General features: G+C 37.7%; 1 protein-coding gene across 3 annotated transcripts in view; it reads left to right on the forward strand.

Annotated features, from left to right (window-relative positions):
* The window catches only part of NLK (nemo like kinase), a 113,197-nt gene that overhangs the window by 84,653 nt on the left and 5,234 nt on the right, over positions 1-23,310 (forward strand). For all 3 annotated transcript variants that reach the window (XM_038375576.2, XM_038375575.2, XM_043499362.1), the window contains exons 4-9: positions 2,211-2,317; positions 4,240-4,325; positions 5,271-5,480; positions 8,140-8,241; positions 21,064-21,150; positions 22,961-23,159. In XM_038375576.2, the coding sequence (XP_038231504.1) occupies positions 2,211-2,317; positions 4,240-4,325; positions 5,271-5,480; positions 8,140-8,241; positions 21,064-21,150; positions 22,961-23,159 (791 nt within the window). The remainder of the gene's footprint in view (positions 1-2,210; positions 2,318-4,239; positions 4,326-5,270; positions 5,481-8,139; positions 8,242-21,063; positions 21,151-22,960; positions 23,160-23,310) is intronic.

Below are 23,310 nucleotides of genomic sequence, written 5' to 3' on the forward strand. Positions count from 1 at the left end.
GCATCGACGATCTAGTGGTTTTACAGGTTAAAGGTGGGCTTTTTAAAAAGCACTTAACTCAGCATTGACTTAATGGTGCTCCCATTGAAATCATTGGTAAAGCTCCTATCGACGTCAATGGCTGCAGAGTTAGGGTCAACACTTTTGAAATCCCACTGAAAGGTGCTGAGTTTACAGAATTGCCATGGCTGGTGCACAGCAGATAGGAATGCTACTGGATTATGCCTCATTCATAAGGATTTTTGTTTCCAAAAGTCAGTGTCAAGTGTGGAAAGATAGAATTTTCTCTTCTGGATTAGTCCATGCATTTTTATCCTGCTTCTGGCAGTGGCCTGATGCTTCAGAGGAAGGCAGAAAAAATAATATGCCCTTCGCCAGTTGTGCAGTGCTTTATTTTGGTGGGTGGAAGTTGAGCTGTTCATGTCCCCTGCAGATGATCAGCTTATAAAGCCAATTACAATTCTCTTATCTTGAATTGCAAATGAGAGAGTGGGGTTCACTGAAGAAGACACTGGACTGGGTCTTGAGAGACCTGTACTCCTATTTCTGGCTCTGCAGCTGACCTGATGTGTGACCTTGGCAAGGCACTTCCTCTCTGTGCCTTTGTTTCCCCTTGTAACCTTTTTGGCTACTTGGATTGTATACTCTTTGGGCCAAGGAATATCTCTTAACTGTGTGTTTGTACTATGCCCACCACTACTATCTAACCAAAGCTGGGGCTCTAGGCATTATTATAATTAATAATAGTGTATTGAAAATAAGGCCACAATATTTGACTGACCATCTGCAATAGTGAGTACATTAAGTTACTTGTATATTAGTACAGCAAATCCCAGAATTTCCCTTTTCTTTTCAAATGTGTCTGTCCCCTGAAAAGCAGCTGTCAACATAGTATTTTTTTTATTTTTATCAAACTTGCTCAGTTTATACATCAAAATAAGATTTTCTGAACCGTCAGCATTAGAAATTCAACCTGTTACTTTAAAATCAAGAAATACTGGCTCTACTTCAGACTGTCCATCATTGCAGACGCTCATCAACAATAAAGAATGCAAATCAGTACTTAGCTGGCAATTTTGTTGATGCAGGAGGCAGAATAAAATACAACTTGCTTTTCAGCAGCTATGTAGGCTCTTGGTTGCTGACATGAGGCAAAATGTGTCAGTAAAGTAAGCAGATATGTCTGATGTAGTGAGCAGCTATCTTCAGCACCCAAGGTACCCTTTTTGGTTGTTTTTTTTAAGAATTACTTTGTCTATAGCCCCGCATTCAGGAAATTGACAACTTCATCAATTTCCTGACAATGTTGTTTCTGTGTTCCCTCTGCTGTATTTCTCCATTTGTGAAAGATAGTATTTTGCAATTGCTGATGCTGTCTGAGCAGACATGCCCTCCTTCTTAATTTACATCTCTACATTAATGTCAGCAAGAGTAACAGCACTTGGAATATTCAGCTACTGTTATAAATCACCAGCAGGCTCCTACACCTGTTGCTTTGTGTGTTGACAGCACACCAATTGGTGGCTTTTGCCTTTTCTTCCTCATAGAGGTGCTATTTTTTTAAATTAGAACTTGAAAGAGATTTACAACCAGTGATTTGTATGTGTGTGCATGGGAGGAGATTTGGAACTTGTGGAAGTGAAATATTGATAGTACGGGTAGAGAGGGCACAATGTATGCAGGCACTGTACAAGCTTCCTGTAAGAGCAATGCGCTACTGACTTACAATACCCCTGCTTGGGCTATATTTTCCAACTGTATTGACCTCTATCAATTGGTCTGGTTATGTGATGTGGATAAATTTCCACTAAGGATTAAGATGATGCCACCAGTATCGCATGTAATTTATTATTTAATATGAATTTTGAGCCCAAAATTACAGGTTTTAAAATACAATTAAGGTAACACTGGGCATCTTATCCTTCATGAGCCATGTTTTATGCTTTGGCATAATTTTGTAATGTATATACATAAGTGTAAATGTGGCTTTGTTCAGTAATTAAGTTTTCTCTTGTAACTAAACTGTCAAGTAATTCTTGTGGTGATTTCTCCTGGAGATTTGACCTCTATTATATCAGTCAAGAAGCTTTATTCTTTTGTTATTCTACAGCTTTGAGCTATAAGACTTAAAATTCTTGTGAGCAAGAGTAACTGTTTTAAATGGATTATATGCTGCACTTTCTGTACTTTCCTTAACTAATAACTTGAAGATACGTTGTCACTGAATTGATGCAGAGTGACCTCCATAAGATTATCGTCTCTCCTCAACCACTCAGCTCGGATCATGTCAAAGTTTTTCTTTACCAGATTTTAAGAGGTAACTTTTGTTTAAAACTGATGAAGCAATATTGAACTAAGTGTTGTATTCTTTCTTGGTAATTTTCTCTTGGGAGTAAAAGTTCAGAAACTAGTGAGGCAAGTCTTTGTAATGTGTAGAACAAGATATATTTAACAAATTGTTGTGTTACTTAATGTTGTCTTTGAAAGAATAGCAAAGGTGTGCAAGAAGCTCTTGGCCTTGCTGCTTTTTTAGAGTACTGCATATATAAAGGTGGCAATCCTTGTTCTTTAACCTGAATGACTTCTCTAATGGTTACTGAAAAGATGAAGCACAACACTGATTTTTTTAAACTATAGATCTTGTGAAGTAAAGTAGCCTTTTGGATTAGGCTGCAGAGAAGACACCTTAGGCCATCCTATCTGGTGAATACATTTTAGCCAGAACTAAATACGATGCTATATTGTAAAACAAAGTAACTGAAATTGTTGTAGAAATGGCTGTTAAAATTGGCTCAGTAAAAATAATCTTATGATAATACTGGTTATACATTTAGATCTTTCAGTGGATTCGGAAATTACTGATTCAGGTTAATGAGTTGGACTTCTGACCTGTAATCAGGCTAAACTGCCTCACTTCCCATGTGTTTTATTTGTTTTCTACAATGAAAATCTTCTGAAAATAAACAGAAGCCATTTTTTTCTTGATAAAAATAGTTATTGGCTTATATTCAGCAATGTCAGAACAAGGAGGTGTAAAATGCATCCAAAGACGGTATTATCCCCCCAGCCAAGCCTGTTGAACCAGAGGAGAGCTTTATCCCTCTGAAGGACATATTGTGTTTGTGCCTCTGATATGAGTTGGCTTTAGAGTAAGTGGTAGTACATATCAATTTTAATTTCCATTTAGATGACAATGTCATGCTGCCAGTTGGATCCTCTTCAGTGAATAATTTTGTATTCCATCTGCCCTGGTCACTTGACCTTTGACCTCAGCACGACCCATTTTGTCCCATATCCCTAAGTGAGGATCTGGTCACTTTTCTATTGACCAGATTTTGTCTGCTACATTCCAGTACCTAGTGAACTTCACACCGACTAATTCCTTTCATGAACGCTTACTCCATGGTGAGCTTTAGTGAGGTGCTTCCTGAATTTTTTGTTTGTTTAAAATGGACCGGCGTTGCAACCAGAGAGACTAAAAGCACAGGGGAAGCAGCTGCAAGGGTGATAACTAATGTGAATGGGGTGTCCTCTCCCCTCCCAGCCTGATAAAAGTTGAAAGGCCTCTAGTGGCAGGGACCAAATGCTCTGAGTTGCTTTGTTTTGTTTTGAAATTTTTTGTAGTAATAAAGTTAAATAAAGGGCCTTGGGCTAAACTGTAATTTGGGACTTTATTTTACATTCCATGGCTGGTGTATCTGCACATCAGTTTACAAGGTAATAGAGAACAGAAAATCATGGCAGCAACTGTGAGCTGTAAAATAATTACATTGAACTGAAACCTATGTTGTATATTGTACTGCCTCATGCTACTTTCTCTTGAACGCTCCTCTTAAAAACATCTAGTTATGCTTCAATTGAATGTTAGTGCTTCAAAAATTATGTAATTGAAGTAGATATATTTATTTATAAGAATTGTTTATAATATAATTATAATTTTTATACAATAATATGTGTACTTTTATAGCAAAACAGAGGAAGAAAGTATATGTTGAAAAGTATGTCTGCTTAAATAATTTGCTCTCTATGACCTGGATCCTGCAAAGACTTATTTATATGTTTAACTTCATTCTTGAGTAGTAAAGTAGTGAGGTAAAGTCAATGGGACTACTAGCAGTGTATAAAGTTAAGCAGATGCATAAGTCTTTGCAGGTTCAGGATTGATGATGCCTTTCAGGAAAATATGCCTTCAGTCATAGATTATAGTAGAGAATATATTTACTTTGTTTAATATTTCAGGTCTGAAATATCTACATTCAGCTGGGATTTTACATCGAGACATTAAACCAGGGAACCTACTTGTGAACAGCAACTGTGTTCTTAAGGTGGTATCTAAATTTATTTAAAACTTGTACAGTTTATTACATATCAGGGGTCGTGATCAAAAAGATTTGTACTTTAATAAAATCTTTCCCCAGTTAAGTGTTTTCATAAGTAAAAACAGCCCCACACCTCCCCCCCAGAAAAACAAGAGTAAAGCTATATGGACAGAAAAATTTTTCCACTGACTTCAGCAGGAACTGCTGTGTGCTTAGCAGTTTTGAAAAGCCTGTAATACGTTTAAGTGTTGCTACAACACTGTCAGTAACACATTGCCACCATGAAGGTGGCAATGAATGCTGGAGATTTCTCCCTTAATTTATTTTTATACTTTTAAGGGTAAGGAAATGTGTCCTACTGTAATTAAACCAGCTTTATTTGTTTTTAATTTAATTGGGTCCTTATTTTGAAAATCTTGGCTGGCTACTTTTTCCTTTGTCCTAGTAAAAAGAAACTAAAAAAAATTAAGACCAGCAGCATTCTGTAGTGACAGGAAAGGCCAAATCTCACTGCTGACATCTTTAAGGAGCACCATCACAAAAGGAAATGTGTATTGGAATGAATCATTTTGAGCCCAGGAAGTTGTCAGTGATCTTTTAAGGGCAAAATGCTGGATTGGGATTTTAATATTAAACTTGACAGTGTAATGCCAGCTGAAAAATATATTGTCACTTCAAGAAAATCTGAATAATTGTAGACATTTTAGGTGTTTAAATATTTATGCAACTAAACAACATACTTGGCCCTCCCCAAAAACAAACACTTCATTTAAATAAATAAATAAATAAATAAATAAATAAAGCTTGCTTATGCGGTTATTGCAGTATGCAGATTTTTAAAAACAATTAATGCTGGTTTGGGATTTTGTACTTTGTTACTAAAGACATATCTGTGTGAAATGCACTAAGTATTTTGGTAATTTTTTTTATTTATTTACCTTCTCAATTTAGATTTGTGATTTTGGATTGGCCAGGGTGGAAGAATTAGATGAATCTCGTCACATGACTCAGGAAGTTGTCACTCAGTATTATCGGGCTCCGGAAATCCTGATGGGCAGCCGTCACTACAGCAATGCTATTGATATTTGGTCTGTGGGCTGTATCTTTGCAGAACTACTTGGCCGAAGAATATTGTTTCAGGCACAAAGTCCCATTCAGCAGGTATAACTACATTTTACTGTAAAAGTCTTCACTATATTGTACTACAGAATTCCTTGAAATGATCACATTTGAACCTCAAACCTGCTTTTGTATTACCTGCTTTACACATAGGCAAAACAATTTCTAATTTGGTCTTATTTGGAAATAAGCTGAATGTGATCTAACTGGGACGAACAGATTTTACCATTTAGCAAAAAGAAAAAAACTATGGAGTTTCAGTTGATATTTACATGCTCATACTGTGTACACAGTGCTGCATTTCAACTTAATTTAGAAAAAATAAATTTGGCAAGTAGTATGATTAATGGTCAGATTGCTTCAGGATTGTTTTAGCAGAGTTCAGAATACATGAATGTAAACAATATTTTGATCTGTTGTATAATTAATGCATGATTTTAAAAAGAATTTAAACAGTAATCGGAATACTCCCCCAACACTGAAACCTTCAGATTGTCTAACATAAGATTTTTAAATAAACAAAAAAACAAACAAAGCCTTATATGCATATGTCCTTTTGGTGTTCCTCAACCTTGTTCTGGAAGAAGTAATTCTCAAGATGAGGGTGTTAGTCTCATATCACCCTCATCCTGAGAACACGTCAACAGGGATTTCATCGGTAGTGGTGACTTCTGTGGTGTGAACAGTTGTCCTGTAGGAACTATACTGAGATGATCAACTTATTTAAAATCGGCCCCTGAAACATCAGTGTACCTATGGATGTTATAGGAATGCAACCCAGTGACTTAAAGATGAAAGTCTGACACTGAGCTGTTAAATATGGTTAAGGGGGAAAAGTTATAGTTAAATGTTAACTATATGGGAAACTATAGACGTGGGCCAGATCCTCAGTTGATGTAAATTGGCATTGCTCCATTGAAGCCGATAGCGTTACATCAGTTTACACCAGCTAAGGATCTGATCAGCTAATTCCACAGCGGTACTGCTGGTTTCATATTTACACTTATGTTTGGGTAATTTACAATATATACTTTTCCAATTTCAAAAAGAAGAGAACCCTAATGCATGAGCTATCATCTCGTTTCCCCCATCTGATTATGTTTATAGGTATTTGTTTTACTTCTTCAATACCTTTACTTAAAGATAATTTGTTGGGAGGGTGGGGGCTAGACACATACTCAACACCAAGCAAAAGTGTTAAGTGTGCAAATAGGCACCTTTATAGATTGGGATCTCTGCTGGAGAGTGGGAAATGATCTCATATTTGTGGGACTGGCAGCTTTAACAGCAACAAATGCTTTGGTGGTGTAGAAGCAATAATCACACTTCTCTATTTTGTACAGACAGTCAAAGTGAGTTGTCATCCATATTAGCCTGTACAATGATAATGGCTTTACTCTGCAGGGAAAGCTTTGCAGTTGATCCATTAGCTCAAGACCATAATAGTCATATAGGAACATTTGGAACTTGGGTGCTATTCTGCCCACTGACTTTTTCTAAGAAGTTTTACCTGGCATTTGGCAATGTCTTTTTTTCACCATAAATATGCATGTACATGCACACTCTTGTGGGAAATAAGAGTAAAAAAAAAAATCATACTAAAGTATTTATTGCTTACACAAATAAAGAAATGTAAACAAAACAAACTCAACAAGACAAACCCAAAACAGGGCATTATCTAAGGTGTATAGGGTAGTGAATATCTTTTTGTTCTGTGTTTGTTCAGTGCCTATCACAATAGGGTCCTGGTCCATGACTGGGGCTCCTTGACACTACAATAATACTAACAACAATTCCCCTACAGTTAACTTGCTTTCCCAATACCCAAAACCAGACTACTCTTCCCTGGGTCCTGGGCAGGCCTTTTACTTTTATTTATTCTTGCCTCCCAAACGAATTCACCACTCACGTAATTTAACACCATTTCTTTACATCAGCAATTCTACAAAGGCGATGAAATCATTCTTTATCTAATGGATAATTTAAATTCAAGAACATCTCATTTTAAAAGGCTACACAAATTTGAATACACATAGATTAAATGTCCATCAGTAGATATTTAGGCTAAAAAGAAAACTACAGCAGGTTCTGCTTAAGACTTTTTCATGTTTTGATTCTTTGCTCTAAAGTAATATTAAACAGATTAAGCACTCTTGTTCACATAAGAATTTCTCACACTTGAAGGCACTGGAATTTGGCTATATATAATAGTTGGTATAGTCGTTCTGATTATAAGTTGTTTTATCACTGAAAAATATGTTGCTGTCTACGTGCATTTGTATGTGGCTGTTTTTACTTATCTTTTGTGGCTCAGTGTTTTTCGGTGTACTGTTGACATTCAAACAAGACTAGACATTCAGTTTGCAGTATGCATAATGTATTTTAAATGGTATATTCAAAAATTATAACAGAGCAAATCTAGTTTTTCAAAATTACAATAAAATGTTTCCATAAACCTATACTAAATACTCCCAAACATGGTAGTGAATGGTTTGTTTGCCTTTGCTTGTAATCTAGTTTTATTTTAATGTCTTTTTAAAACTGATTGCACTTGTGTAGTTTATTAAAAGTAAAATTTACCTTTGGCAGTTTATTTCAGACTGAATCAGACTTTACAAATCCATTGTTCCAACTTTGTATGAATTAAAAGATAAGCATATCTCTGAAATTAATCTATAATGTGTGTATTCTATACCTACAGTTGGATTTGATCACAGATCTATTGGGAACACCGTCACTGGAAGCAATGAGGACGGCTTGTGAAGGTGCCAAGGCGCACATACTCAGGGGTCCTCATAAACAGGTATGAATTGCACTTCATTCATTCATATACACACACACTTGTATATGAATTTCATATAGATATATAAAAATTCGTGTGTGTGTGTATGCGTGCACATACACATGCACAATCTACTGAGCCTGCTCTTACCCTCTTCAAGACTGTCATTCAATCGGAGTTTATAAATTTAGTGTTTCCTCTGTGGGATTTTTCCCCCCTCAAACTTTCCATCTTGGCAACTAACAGACCAACAAAAAAGCCAGACACAGAACAATGGAATCCATTATTTTGTACACATCCTGTACAATAAAAGTATTAGCTTCATCTCTGTGAAATTCCATGTTTTATTAAGATAAACGTGTCTAAGAAGTTCATGGGGAAAACTAAAAATAATTAATGTAACTTTTATGCAAGAAGTTATCAGAAGTTTAAAAAACACCACCTACCATTCTTCCCTGTGGTTCCTATTTGTCACCTGTACTTTTATAAATAATTTATGTAAGCATCTCACCCATCTGTATTCATTAACATGAACTGTTAACATGTTGCCTCTGCCTGTCAGCCAATCCTGAATTTACCCAAGTTAGGCTCTTGGATTAGCACTGATCAAAACTGCAGCTAGTCAAAATGCTGTTGAGACAAATCAGTTTTTCATCTGTAAATTGCACTTGCGGCTGCAACCTCACAAATATTTCTCTGACTGGCATGGGCAAAAACCTTCCAATTTTAGGACAGGCCGCATCATGACAGTCGCTCTAAAGGAGGATGTAAGGAGAGGCATGGATTAAAATCAATTGTACAATTCAGAAAGCTGCAGAGACGCTTCTGTATTGGCAGGAGGTTAGATGAGTAGGTCTTTCCCACCTGTAATATCTGGTTCTGTGGAAACAGAACACGCCATCAGTTGACTGACAGATGGTAAAAATGAACATAACACATGGCATGTATATTTTATATCACTGAAAAATTTGATATATGTATGTTTGTGTCTTTGTTCTTTCTTTATATTAACGTGAAGTGCCGCACTCATGCCACAATAACAATAATACTAAAGAAATAAGTGTTTTGTGGATACACTGCTACATAATTGTAACTCAGGAGTTCCCATCTCCTAACCATGTTCAATTCAAGCTGTCTCTACACTGTTGTGGGATATTTTTTATATTTACTGTTGAAATGTTCTCAGGGTCTTCTCTATCAGTTTTAAAATAAGCCGTTCAGTTTGCAAACAATTGAGGAGAATGTCCCTTAGTCTTCTAAAATATACAGTACTGTACTATTTTTTTTAAAAATGAATATTAGACTGCTTATTTTGCAGTGTCTGAAACAGGAGTGTTTATTTTCTATGTTTTGCTTACAGATGCACTGGATCACAAGAAGTTGTGAGCAAACCTATACCCAGCATTAGAAATGCATACCTTTTTAAAAAATTAAATAGTTTTAAGTTCTAAGCATTTATATCCCTTTGTGTCAGAGTTTCCAAGTGCTGTACAAGCACTAGTCAGGCTTCATATGAGCACTGGGATCAGAACTCGGGAGTTCTTGCATGCAAACCATGTACAATCCACTACACCAAGATGCTTCACCAGTGTGTGATATTTTATGTATCTAAATATCTCCTGAGTTCTAATCCCAGTGCTGATACTGGCCTTGGACACACCACTTGATCTGTCTCTTTATACCATCTGTACGATGGGGGTAGTAACAGGAGCGGTAGGAGGCTTGACTAGTTCTTGTACAGCTCTTTGAGATTATAAAGTTATGTTAATGATAGAACATTTCTAGTGCTCTGGATTTGTACATACATTGAATCTCAGGAAGGTATCTGTAAGCAAACTGCTGAAAATAAACTACTGTTTTAGACACTGTAAAACAGGCAGTCTAGTATCAATTTTTTAAAAAAATGTACAGTACTGTACACTTTAAAAGATCAAGGGCATTCCTCAAACGCTTTAAAACCAAAATTACTGATTTCAAAACTGATAGAAAAAATGAGTATTTCTAGGGTATAAAAAAAAAAAGGTGATGGGTGTGTGTGTGGGGGGGGGGTGTTATGAATAATACAAGAGCAGGTTTATGGGCTCTTCAATTCTTGCTTAATCCCTGGTATGGCTTGCACATGAGGAAAGTTAAGCACATGTGCTTAATTCTTTGTAGTACCAGGGCCATAATTTGTTTAAGGAATTCCATGAATCCATATCTAAGCTCTAAGGAATGAGGAAGATAAGAAGTTCCTCATGAATACATGTTTGTCATTTCTCCAAACTTTTATAGTAACAATTGCTATCCTTCATTGGTACGTACTTAACTATAAAACATAATTTGAAAGCAGTGGTACACAGAAAGTTAGATACAGAAAAACCTGTTCTTAGAATGAATTTTATGCTGTGGGAGAGGTTCTGTATCAGTGAACTTTCCTTTTCAGGGGATAGTGTTGGATACGGAGTGACGGGAGCTAAATACAATTTAACAGCCTCTGTAGAAACTGAATTTATGTTTACATCTTTAACTACAAGACAGTACCACTTCTGTCTAGTTGAAGGTAGTGAATACTGAGAATAGTGAATGCCAAAAATAGCGATACTACACCACCCTCTAGAGAAAAATTTCTGCACCCCAGCAGAATCTGTCTCTCTGATATTTTGCATCAAAGAACTGCATAATAGCAACAGACGAGGAAGATTTATTGATGTGTTGCTGCATGTTCAATGTGATGTAGTAAGTTAAATATTATAGGTATGTGTAATGTACTGTGCTAGCTGTTGTCCTTGTGACATTGATGCAGAATGGATTCAGACACTAATGCTGGTATCTAAGACGTGATATGGGGGACTTGATAGCCGTCAGATCCTATGCTCTGACATGAATGTGTGCCATATAAATACCTAAATAGACACATCACCACCTGCTGTCTGTATGGTGTAAGTGATAGCTTTTCTGATATTTTGGTTTGAATGCCTTAGGAGCTGCCTTTATATTATTTTGTATCAGCAAATTCCATGTGTACTAAAAATACTTGTGCACTTTTGTAGCACCTTCCATTTTAGGGGGCTTAAATCAAATTGAGTTAGTTTTGCCCTAATTTTCACCGGTGTCTTAAAGATATGGTTGCACATTGCCACAGATGGGTTTTGTAAAGTAGTCTACTCACACCTGTTGTATTAACTCATATTGTAAAAGAGGCTATGAAGATCCCTGACACTATATTGAAAATAAACACGTGTAAAACTGCAAGTACACTTAACACCAGTATGTTATGGAAATAATACCTTTGCATAAATTAGCAAGCAGTATACATTTTAAATAGTTCTAATTAAATATTTGAGTGATGTTCGGTAGCAGCAAAGAATTGTCCCAAAACAACCCATGTGAATCCTTTCAGGAATTCATTTGTTAAAAATTTTTAAAAACAAGTGTTCAAAACACAAGCTATCACCAAACTTGTGAAGGAATTTGGAATTTTTTTCTAAACCAGTCTAGACACTGTAGAACCAGATGAGTTTTAATCCTCTAAATTTGTTTGAATATCTTTCATGGTGTTAGATGCAACTTTTTTAAAATCTGATTTTTCTGCCCCCCCATGTCCGCCCCCCATAACTCCCCCCCAAAAAAGTCCTTTGAGGGGAAAAAGGCAATTAAGTATCAGTCAGGAAAAACACCATCTAGTTTCCATGAAAAACTACACAGATTCTCAAAACTCACTCCTCTGGTACTGGCGTGAGCTTTTGCCGTGTGAAAATGCGGGGGATTATATTGTGTCTGATAAGGTTCCGATAAGATTATTCTTCTAGCTATATTTAGAACTTCAAGTACATTTCAGTTTAAATTTAAATTCGTAAAATATGGTTTTAGAAAAAGGTGATTACGCTAATTTTAAATGGTTAAATTGTACCAGTTTCTTAATTAGTTTTACAAGATAGCAAAACTAAGAAACAAATTATGTTGGAAATTAGCAATTACTTTGTAACATGCACTGCTTTTAATCAGCATACATGATAAATGGGAAGAGACTTAACTGCTTTATGGGCCATCTTCTGGATTAAATATAAATGTATATAATTCCTTCAGTATGGAAGAAAGTCACACATTTATAGTCAGTTTTTCTTTTTAATAATGTTAAAAGTGAATTTACTGCTAACCGAAGGTGATTTGCCAACAGCACTGGAATACAAGTCCTCTCTTCATACACAGAACGTAGTCAGTGGCTACTTACAATGTTCCCTGTCAATAATGTGCATCAGCTTTGACCCTCTTACTTCTAGAAGGAAGGGTCCAGGAATTCATTCTCTATGTCCAGTTCATCCTTGAGCTTTCTTTTAGCAAGAAAAGGGTTTCAATGTTGGTTACAACCTGTTTCTTTACTGAAGGGGCCTGGATTTTGACCCCCTGGTGACCAACACCAAAGAAGTTCAGTTTCTACCAAATTCTTCCTGCCACAGCACCTCTGTTTAGGACCCCTCCTGGTCTCTGACTATGGTGCTCATTACATATCACTATGTGATTTGTTGAGGCACCAGATGTGGGAGACAGCCAGATTCTCTAGCGGGGGGAGAGGGGAGAGAAGGATAAATTGCTACTACAATCTGCCTGGAGTGGGGGGAGAGTGGGGGGGGGGGGAAGAGAGAACACTCTTCACTTGTGTGTTACACAGTCTTTTCTGGAGTGAAGGATAGAAGTTTTAGTTTATTTTCTGCCCTAAATGAATGGGTCAAACTAGTTATGCTTGATGTCAGTGGTGATACTGTTTTTTGTGTAATAGACACTTGCAAATGAATTGAGAACACCAAATACTATGGAATGGTAACAACATCACCATTTGTACAGCACCTAGCACAGCGAGGGCCTGTCTATGACTAGGTCCCCGAGGGACTACGGTCATACAAAACTTAATTGTAGCATAGACTTCATTTGAACAAGTTACTTTTGTATCTGAGAAGTACAGAAATCTATGTCTAGTGACCCTGTTGGGTAGGTTTAGAACAATTCACTTGTGCATTTGATATGACACTAAAAATTTTTCTTTTATAAAAAGATAGTGTCACAAAATCTGACCTGTGTGCATACATTTATTTGTGTTTGCTAAAGACAAAAAAACAACCTGTGACAGACTCATGCAAAGCGTTAGAATTGCGTTAGTATATCAGTTAAACATTGGTGCAGTTCTATTACAAACCTGTAAATCCTTCTAACTTATTCACACGTACCATGGAGTCTAACCCTTTCAGTTAGTATTGTCCTATAAATACAGTAGCTGGCTTTCAATTGCTTGGTTATATTCTAGGCAGAGTATTTTAGTCCTCTCTGTCAGCAGAATAGTATATTCCTCCCACATCTCAATAGCAATTAATCAGACACATTAATGGAGCATTCTTTATAACCCTTCCTGTCCTAATGGCTCTTCCCAACACCTGCACTCACTAGGTCTCCTGCAATGAGAGTGCTTTTTGAATTTGCATGGGAAGTAAACAGATATACAGGTACTGTTTAAAAAGGAGGAAAATGATTGTTACTCTCAAAGCTTCATATACTAACTTCAAAACAGGAACTTTAGTCTATGCAGTTTTCTAAAGAAAATACATCTTTTTAGATTTGCATAAAGGGGTCAGTTCTATTTTTATCTGTGAAAATTACTTTAATTAAGAAGCTGCCTTTCTCTCTACCGTCTTCCTAATTTAAAATTCACTACACATTAGAGGAGTTACTCTTTACCCATTTCATGAGAATTTCATTAATTTCTACTGGTGAGGGTGGGAAAAAGTGGGTCTTGAATAACTGATTCCAAGTGCAGGCTTTCTTCCACCTTCGAACAGGGAGGGAACATTTTCTTAACTGAATTATTGATACCTTTTCAGGAAGACTATGGCATAAGAGAATTGAAACTGACCTTCTTTCTATGAATCAAATTTAATGTGCATTAAGAAAAAGGAAATGAATGTGGTCCAAAACTCTATTTCCTATGCATAGGTCTGATGATAGGAATAATGTGTTTTAAGATACAGAAGTTTAGTACTTGATCTGGGAGACTGATATGGCTGTGTAATTAAAGAGAGAGAGAGAGAGAGAATAGTTCATTGGCAGCCCATTCCAGTGTATCAGGTAAGTGGCTAACCATTTAAAATGGACATTATGCAGAATCATATTATTTTGTATTTAAAAACATTAGGGCAGTATTTCTGCCAGGATTTTAGAAAAGGGAAGAAGGGATAAGCTATCTATCTGAGGGGAAGGAACTACTAAATATTTGAAAACGTTTAGTAATTGCAGTTAAATCTTGTTGGCGTTACCAGAGACTATGTTTAAAAGTTAAGGGAGGCTTATGGGGCAGGGAATGTCTGAGGGTAAAAAGTTCTGAAATGGCACCCATAAGGATGTTTAAGTAAATCTTGCTAATTGGTATCTAGATATCAGTGTGGCAGAGACTAGGTATAATACAGAGACGGAAGAAAATGTTGACCTTGTACTTCAATCTGTTTAATCAGTTTGCTTAAAGCAAACTAAGGAGATTTTTACTTGCCTTCAGATCCGTTATGTAGGGAAGGTTACTTGCTGTCCAGTAAATGAACACAAGAGAAGTGCCAAAATCCTGTAGGATTAAAGTAAAAAAAAAAAAAAAAAAAAAAAACTGCTTATATGAAAACAGACAGAGAAGTGAATTGCACAGCTCTGAGCTAATACGTTTGATGGAAGGCGAAACTGGCTTCTGTTGTGTTAAACTACTAAATAATACACAGGAAACAATGAATTTAAAAAAATCTGGATGATGGCAATGTGAGACAGGATACAGATAAGGCTGCATCTGAACTGGGAGTCAGAAGATCTTTCATTGTTTGTTGTAAAGCTTTCCGAATGCACATTGAGGAAGAAAAGTGTCATGAAGCTATGTGACTTCAAGATTTCCGGTGGATTGACCAAAGAGTCTGGAGTTGGCAAACTATCCCTTCTTTTATCACTGCTACAATATAATCTGTAGAATCATGTTTGAGGTTTTTATAATTTACTAAAGAATTCTGTCAAACATTGCCTATTTCAAATACCCACATGGTTGGGGCCTTTGAATTCTTGAAACATTTTAAATTCCTTTTCCTGGTGGTGTTTTTTTAAATAAAAATATTTAAGCCTTTCTCAGAAGGATTGTAGTTCTTAAAATACAGTTTGCTCTAATTTAAGATTTTTCTCCTCCCTATTTATTTGTACAAGATGAGGAAGCATGTGGAAGTGTCTGCAGAGCTGTCTCTTCCTACAATTTAAAGAAATTATGAAGTTCTCTCCATTTATTAACTGGAATGAGTGCCACTTTCTAGTGCCACTAGTATTTGAGTGCTTTCTTTTGGAGTGCAGATCAGCTGCTGAGTTATTGTAACTACCTTTGACATGCGACTCCTGGCTCAGGTACCTCGCTACGACACAAGATGGAGCTTGATGAAAAAATATAATTCAGAGTTCCTTAAACTGTGATTCTTGTCCTGCTTATTTCTAACTACTGTAAAACCACTAAAAGAAAAGGAGTACTTGTGGCACCTTAGAGACGAACAAATTTATTAGAGCATAAGCTTTCGTGAGCTACAGCTCACTTCATCGGATGCATTAGCTCACGAAAGCTTATGCTCTAATAAATTTGTTAGTCTCTAAGGTGCCACAAGTACTCCTTTTCTTTTTGCAAATACAGACTAACACAGCTGCTACTCTGAAACCTGTAAAACCACTGTATGCCTGGAGATTTGATTGTGTTGGGCCGGATGTGGATTTAGAAGGGAAAACAGGAAAAACACTGAGATTAGAACAGTGTAGGAAATTATGCAGTTTACTAAATTTCAGCTGTAGGAGCAGGTTTGAATTTGCACATAAGTTCATAAAATAAATGAATCAAGAAGCTTTAGAAAAATGCTCTCAAAGTCTGTAGACAAATGTACCGTATAGGTTTGGTTGCCACTGGTATTGAGATTAATGACATTGAGAATTTCTACAAAGAAGCATTAAATAGCACATGAAAGCTGTAGTTCCTTCGGGAAGCTCCAGTGTTATAAACTAGAGAGGAAAGCTCAAACAGTTGATAGACTGCAGCAGAGCTATGAAAGTAAATTATATTAATGGATTCAGTCCATAGAACTTCTTGTATATTCTACAGGAGGGAATTTTTTGATAGTCTTGGGACATGATTCTTTTGCTTTCTATCCTGGCACAGAACACCATGGTATCTAAATGACTTAACCATAAAAGTACTGTTAATATTTATTTTTACAGCGCTCCAAAATGTGCTGGTTGTTAGGGTACAAACAAAAAGATGTCATCCCTGCCTGAAATGCTTAAGTGCCAGTATAAGATTTGGGAGCTTTTGGAAAAACAACAAATAACTAAGAAAGACTAATAATACATAGAGTATTACAACGAGTAAAAAAATCACAAACCAAGTTGACAACATTAATATTTATAATTTGAAAAAAGCAAACTTTATGAAATAGAACATCATTAAACAAATGCGGACCCCATCAGCAAGGTAACTTAGAACAACCAGACTTAATTGTTAGGGCCCATGCTTCATTCAGTGCACAGGATGGACCTGCTCTGGGGATGAAACAGGGTGTGTAGTAAAGGAGGCTGTCGTCTGTAGGGCACCTGCAGAAATGGAAGGTGTGTGTGTGGTAAATGAGGCAGGGGATTGCAGGAAGAGACAGGAGGGTCTCAGTTAAGGCAGTTGAAGACTACCCCCAAGAATTGAATTCTATCCTTGCTTTTGCCACAGAGTTCCTTTGTGATGCTAATGCGAGTCACTTAAACCAAACTTTTCACAGATGGTTACTAATGATGTCTTCCTCATTTTCCACCCAACTTGAGACCTTCAGTTTGATTTGCAGAAATCCTGAGAACTCTCAGCTGCCACTGAAGCCAGTGGGAGCTGTGCTTCAATATATAAAGTTCTTTATAATGCTAACTACTCATAAAAGTCAGATTCTAGACATCTCAAATTGGTCACCCAAGATTAATGAATACTTCTGATCTTAATCTCTGTGGTTTAGCTCCTCATTTGTAATACTCCCCTCACCTCACAGAGCTTTTGTGAAGGTAAAGTAATGTTTGCGAAGCACTCAATATTAAATTACCTTAATGTTCAAATTAATAATTCTGTCTTCAGAGCAAAGTTTGAATAGTGTGCAGTAAATAAGGCCTAGGGCCACACGTTGAACAATGAGAATAAAACAAAATATTGAATAGTTGCTCGTTAATTGAGCACTGTCACTCCTGTGCACTGAATGAGGCAGGGTTCCTGTGGAAAAATGGTATGTGATCATTAAGGTATGATTTTTGTCATGGATATTTTTAGTAAAAGTCAGGGACAGGTCACGGTTTCCGTGATTTTTTGTTTGTTCACCGTGATCTGTCCCTGACTTTTACTAAAAACATCCCTGACAAAATGGGGAGGGAGGAGGGTCCAGCGTGTCCCCCCGCCCCCCGCAGCAGGCTGGGAGCTGCAGGGACCCCACTGCCCAGTGGCTGTGAGGGGACCCCCTGCCACCCTCTGCTGTCATAGGCTGGGAACTGGGGGGCTCCCCCTGCCTGCGACTGCTGAGTAGTTCCAGGGGGCAGCATCTGGGAGCTGCAGGGGGTGGGAGGCAGCTGCTTGCAGTGGTTGAACAGCAACAGGGGGGCCCTGCCAGTGGCAGTTAGGGAGCTCTGGGGTCCCCCCCAGCCCACTGAGCAGCTCCAGGGTCCCTCTGCTGCCACCGGTGGTGGCTGGGAGCTGCGCATGGGGGGGAGGTGGCTGCTTGCAGTAGCTGAACCTTGCATGGGGGACCCCTGCCAGCAGCAGTGGCTGAGCAGCTCAGGGGTCGCTGCCAATGGCAGTGGCCAGTCAGTTGCGGGGGGGGTCCCCCACCTGCAGTTCCTGGGCAGCTGTGAGAGATCCCCTGTCACCCACAGAGCCTTGGCTGCTGCAGGGTCCCCTGCTACTGGCAGCAGCTGGTCAGCTGTGGGGCCCCCAATGTCACGAGGTCATTGGAAGTCGTGGTTTCCATGACTTCCATGACATAATCTTAGCCTCAGTGATCATGCAATTAAAGACTGTGTAATAACGCATTTGCACAAGGGGCTGAATTAGTGTTGCACAGGCAACCCTAACTCTGTCATTCCCCAACTTTTAAATCATTGACTTTGCAACCTTTATATTCTTCAAACTTGTTTTGTGTGTGTGTAATACCTGATACAGTGGACAACCAGATGATAATCACCAATGTTGTGCAGATGCTATCACTTTAAAATTAATAGTGTTTTGTACTATGTTGTTTCGTGGATTACCTTGAAGAACAAGCAAGCAATGGCCCTGTTGAATAGTCAAGCAAATGAACATCGGACTTAGATATCTTCACAAAAATTTGTCCAGAATAGGGTAGAATTAAGAAGCAATGATCAGAATACAATTCAAATGGATTTTTGTTGTTTATCAGTACAGTCAATTAAGTTCAGTGATGCCGTAAATTACCAAAGCCATATAAAATAAAAAATGGTAAACAATGCCAGCCTTAATAGCTAATAAACCACAAAAAAAATCAGTCTCTATCAAATGGTTGTTATCTGACTAATAGAAGATTAACATACCATATCCTCAAACCCAAATTTGAACTTTGTTTCAAAACACTGGGTAAGAGGATAAAAGGCTGAGGATATACTACTTAAAAAAATGAATGGGAGTTTGTCGTGAATATTTTAAATATATACCTATATATAATGTCTGTCAGAAACTCTTGTTTCCTCATACTTGACAGGCAAGTTAATGTTACTAAAAGTATGGGGCTCATGTACATTTCTGAGAGGGCAAGGTTATCACAAAAGCATGCAGTGTATTATCTTGTCCTGTAGAACATATCTGGCCTTAGATACATTAGTAGACAAATGCCACCTATGGAGAAAATTTTTTTAAAAAGCCGGGGCCGGGGTGGGGGGAGAAATGCATCAGAACTGTTGTGCCATTTGAAAGGAAATTTTCGTAAAAGCTAAAATAGGCTCTTTGAGTTCTGGTACCTGTGCATATTTCACTATAGGTACTTCATGTGCCTGAAACTGGAAGATGTTTGCTCGTAGTGTCTGTTGGTCCATGCTGTGCAGTTTCTCTCCTCATGCCCTAAACTGAGGGTATAAGGGGAGGAGTGGATCGCCTGCCTCTCCAGTTCTTTCTGACCTGTGCATGGTCTGAGACGGAACACTCCAGTGTCCTTGAAGCTCTTACTTCTGTATCTCTAGTTATTAAAAATAGTTGTAGATAGTTTTAGCTGTTTTAGTACAGTTAGGGACTGGGAGTTCTTTTTCCGATTTGCGAGTCCCCTCTGCCTTCTTTCCAGCATGGACAAGGAGACTCATTAAGGCAGCAAGGCATGATTGTCATGCAGAATAAGGTGAATATTCATCTCCTGAGAAATTTGTTGTCTTAAATATTGCAAACATACAACATCGTTTCTTAATTTCCAAATAAGTGTATTAAATAACTTTATTGTAATAGAGGGTAAAAGTTTTTGATACAGTCAAATGGGACTGATTGCATTAAGCTGTTTCTAATCTTACAAAGACATCTAACTTTCAAGGTTTTTAAGTCCGTGTTTTGTGTATGTAGTGACAGTCTGAAATGACTGAAAATATTTGGCTAGTGAGAGTAAAGAGTTGTCATGAATGTAACATTCAAGTGCAGAGTGAACCATAAATCCAAACCTCTGCCCCTTGGACTGAGTATGTGTGTACACACTCCACAGTATTTTCCTGTTTATCCAAACACTGTATTATGGGAATCCCTTTCTTATCCCCCATGTATCTCGGGAGTGACTAAGCAGGGCTGTGTCAGTGGAGCTGCAAAAGGCTCCCTTCTGCTGCCCCAGGACCTGTGACACCCAATCCCTGCAAGCCCCTGGCTGCAAGGAAGTTCACCCTGCTGCTGAATGGCTCCAACCCTCTGATTATCCAAATAAAAGTCATGTCCCCCATGCTATTTGGATAATCTGGAGCAGGCTGTATTTGTCAGATGACCCATTTAAAAAAAAAATAGAGCATCAGAACCTTTCGTAGTAGTAGTGGTGCTGCAATAGGCCATTGGGAACAACTCAACCTTTCAGCAACAGGTGCCATGGTGGTCCATCAAAAATCAACATGTACTCATAGATGCTACACACTGGTATCTCAGGTACCCCAGATAACTAGAATATGAACTATAGGGCAATACTGCTGATTCTGTGTGGTAGCTGGAGAAAAAAAGTTGACTTTTGAATGGTCACCACTATATAAATTTACTTGTGGGGGAAATTGAAATAAAATTGCAACTCAGTCTAAAGTATTTTTTAAGGAAAAATCATTGATTATCTTACGTTCAGATTTGCTGAGTTGAGCCATAGCAATGATATTCATGTTAGAGGTTCATCGCTTCGAAGGCCAGAAGGGACCACTGTCATTATCTCATCTGATCTGTATAGCACAGGTGGTAGAATTTCCCCAAATAATTCCTTTTGAACTAGACATTTCCAATCTTGATTTAAAAATTGCCATAGATGGAGAAGCTACCATGATTCTTGCTAAAGTGTTCCAATGATTAGTTGCCCTTGCTGTTAAAAATTTGCTCCTTATTTTCAGATTGAATTTGTTTAGCTTCAACTTCCAGCCATTGGCTCTTGCTCTACTTTTGTCTGCTAGATTAAAGAGCCTATTATCAAATATTTGTTCCCTATTGTAGGTGGCAGAAAAGGTGTATTTCCCTTTCAGCAAAATGTATATCTTGGTAATTGATGTAATAAGCACTCTTTTTACACTGTTATATTATACAAGATTGATATGACATGACTTGGATTAATAGTTTTTTCCTCCCTCTTACAGCCATCCCTTCCTGTCCTATATACACTTTCCAGCCAAGCTACACATGAAGCAGTTCATCTCCTTTGCAGGATGTTGGTCTTTGATCCAGTAAGTGTTCTTATTTTTTATTTGATATGCAACACTATATAAATGACACATCTTGTTATATTTTGCATAGATGAACATTGTGGCTCCATTTTGAGATTATGGTCTTTTCCAGGCAGTGGAGACACAAGGATGGGGAGGTTATAGCTGTTTTTCCTTGAGTTTCTTCTATACCACCATTTTTGTGTCTTCTGTTCTGCAAAATCCATATAAGTGGTCCTGTGGGCATAGAGTACGCTGAACAATCTGGAGTTCACCTACAAATAATAGGCTCCCTTTTAAAAAAAAAGAAGGCATGGAAATGTGGCATATGAGGGTGTTTGTGAATCATGCCATTTTTCTCCCTAGTTTAGTTAGGTGTAGGTAGCAGAATGTTAGATACTTTGATTCAATTCTAATCAGTGATTCGTGGGCATGCATAGTCTTGTAACATGAACATTTCCTTCTGTATTATACACACCATCACATAGGGGATTTTTTGGCATGCACCTGTCTTTCTGGCCCTTGCTGCTGCTGTGGACTTCAGCTCTTCGGCTTACTCTGCAACTTTGTCATTTAAAAATTTGATATCTGAATTTGTAGTCATTTCAGCACTTGCACCTTGAGAGGAAAATCCTTAAAATTGCAATTGAGTAAGATAAGACAAGCCAATGATGACTGTGCTGAGTAGCAGGAAGCCAGCAGCTGATCATCAGAGTACTTAGAAGGAGGTATCTTTGCTTTTAACTGAAAATACCGTAAAAACTTTTGGCAAACAGGGAAATTTAAAACAAACAAATCAAATGTTGAATAGTAACTTATTTACATATGGCCTGATTCTCAGAAGCACTGACTCCCAAAAATCATATTGAAGTCAATGGAAGCTGTGGAAGCTCAGCTACTTTGAAAATCAAGCCAACAGCCCTAAGATCAGGTGCTGTATACTCTGATATTTCAAGACGGGAGACAATGTAGTCTAGTGGCTAAAACAGATAGCCAGGATGCTGGCGTTCTATTTCTAGCTTTACCACTGTCTTGGTCGGTAATTTTGGGCAAGTCACTTAACCTTTCTGCTGTTTTTTACTCAGCTGTGAGGTGAGAATTTAATTGCTTTGCATTTGCAATAGCAGCTTCCATCAAAAGATCTCAAAGCGTTTTACAGAAGTGGGAATTAGTCCTTATTTTACAGATGTGGGGAATCAGAGACATGGAAAGATTAAGTGGCTTGCTTTGTCACATAACAGCCAGTTTCAACAAGTTGGAAATAAAATGTAGATTGTATAATCCAAGTCCACTGCTGTAACCTCTGCGTCATCCTAGCTACTTTACTGTACTTCCTTCAACAAGGGTGCTGTGAAACTTAATGTATAAGGTGCTCTTAAGGACCTCAGATGCACATGCTTAAGTCAATTGACTTTAATTGGTTGTAAGTATGTACTTAACTTTTCATATATGCTTAAATGCTTTGCTCAATAAAGGCTTAAAGTTAAGCATGTGTTGAAATGATTTTCTGAATAGATGCCTGTACTAGCACAAAGGATTCTTTGCTACTGTTAAAAGTATTAGGGAATATTTTAGTTATTGTAGCACTTAACTCTCACACACACGCACGGTGGGTGTGGGGGTGGGGGTGTGTGTATATATAAAAATAGAAATTACCCTACTTGTTTTTTAGTAGGATACTTCCCCCTAGTGGTATAATTGTCAAGCATATTTAATATGGGATTTAGAAAACATTAGAGGTGAATCTGTGGGAAAACATTCTGTATACAAAACAAGGCACTGAAAATATTTACTTTATTACAAATACTTTGTTTTTAATTTAATATTTCAGTCCAAAAGAATATCCGCTAAGGATGCCTTAGCTCATCCGTATCTCGATGAAGGGCGATTGCGATATCACACTTGTATGTGTAAATGTTGTTTTTCCACCTCTACTGGAAGAGTTTATACCAGTGACTTTGAACCCATCACTAATCCCAAATTTGATGACACTTTTGAAAAGAACCTCAGTTCTGTTCGTCAGGTGAAAGGTGAGTATCATGCACTCTTTGTGTTTAGGTTTGCATCTCCCTGCTCTATCCTGGGCAGTACATAGTTGGAATCTTCACTGTATGTAGTGAGCCAGCCACTCTGACCCATTAGGTCCTTGCCTGTGGTAGGCAGAGTGGAGTTGCAGTTTCT

The sequence above is a fragment of the Dermochelys coriacea genome, chromosome 17 (assembly GCF_009764565.3).
Source record: "Dermochelys coriacea isolate rDerCor1 chromosome 17, rDerCor1.pri.v4, whole genome shotgun sequence".
Taxonomy (NCBI): Eukaryota; Metazoa; Chordata; order Testudines; family Dermochelyidae; genus Dermochelys; species Dermochelys coriacea.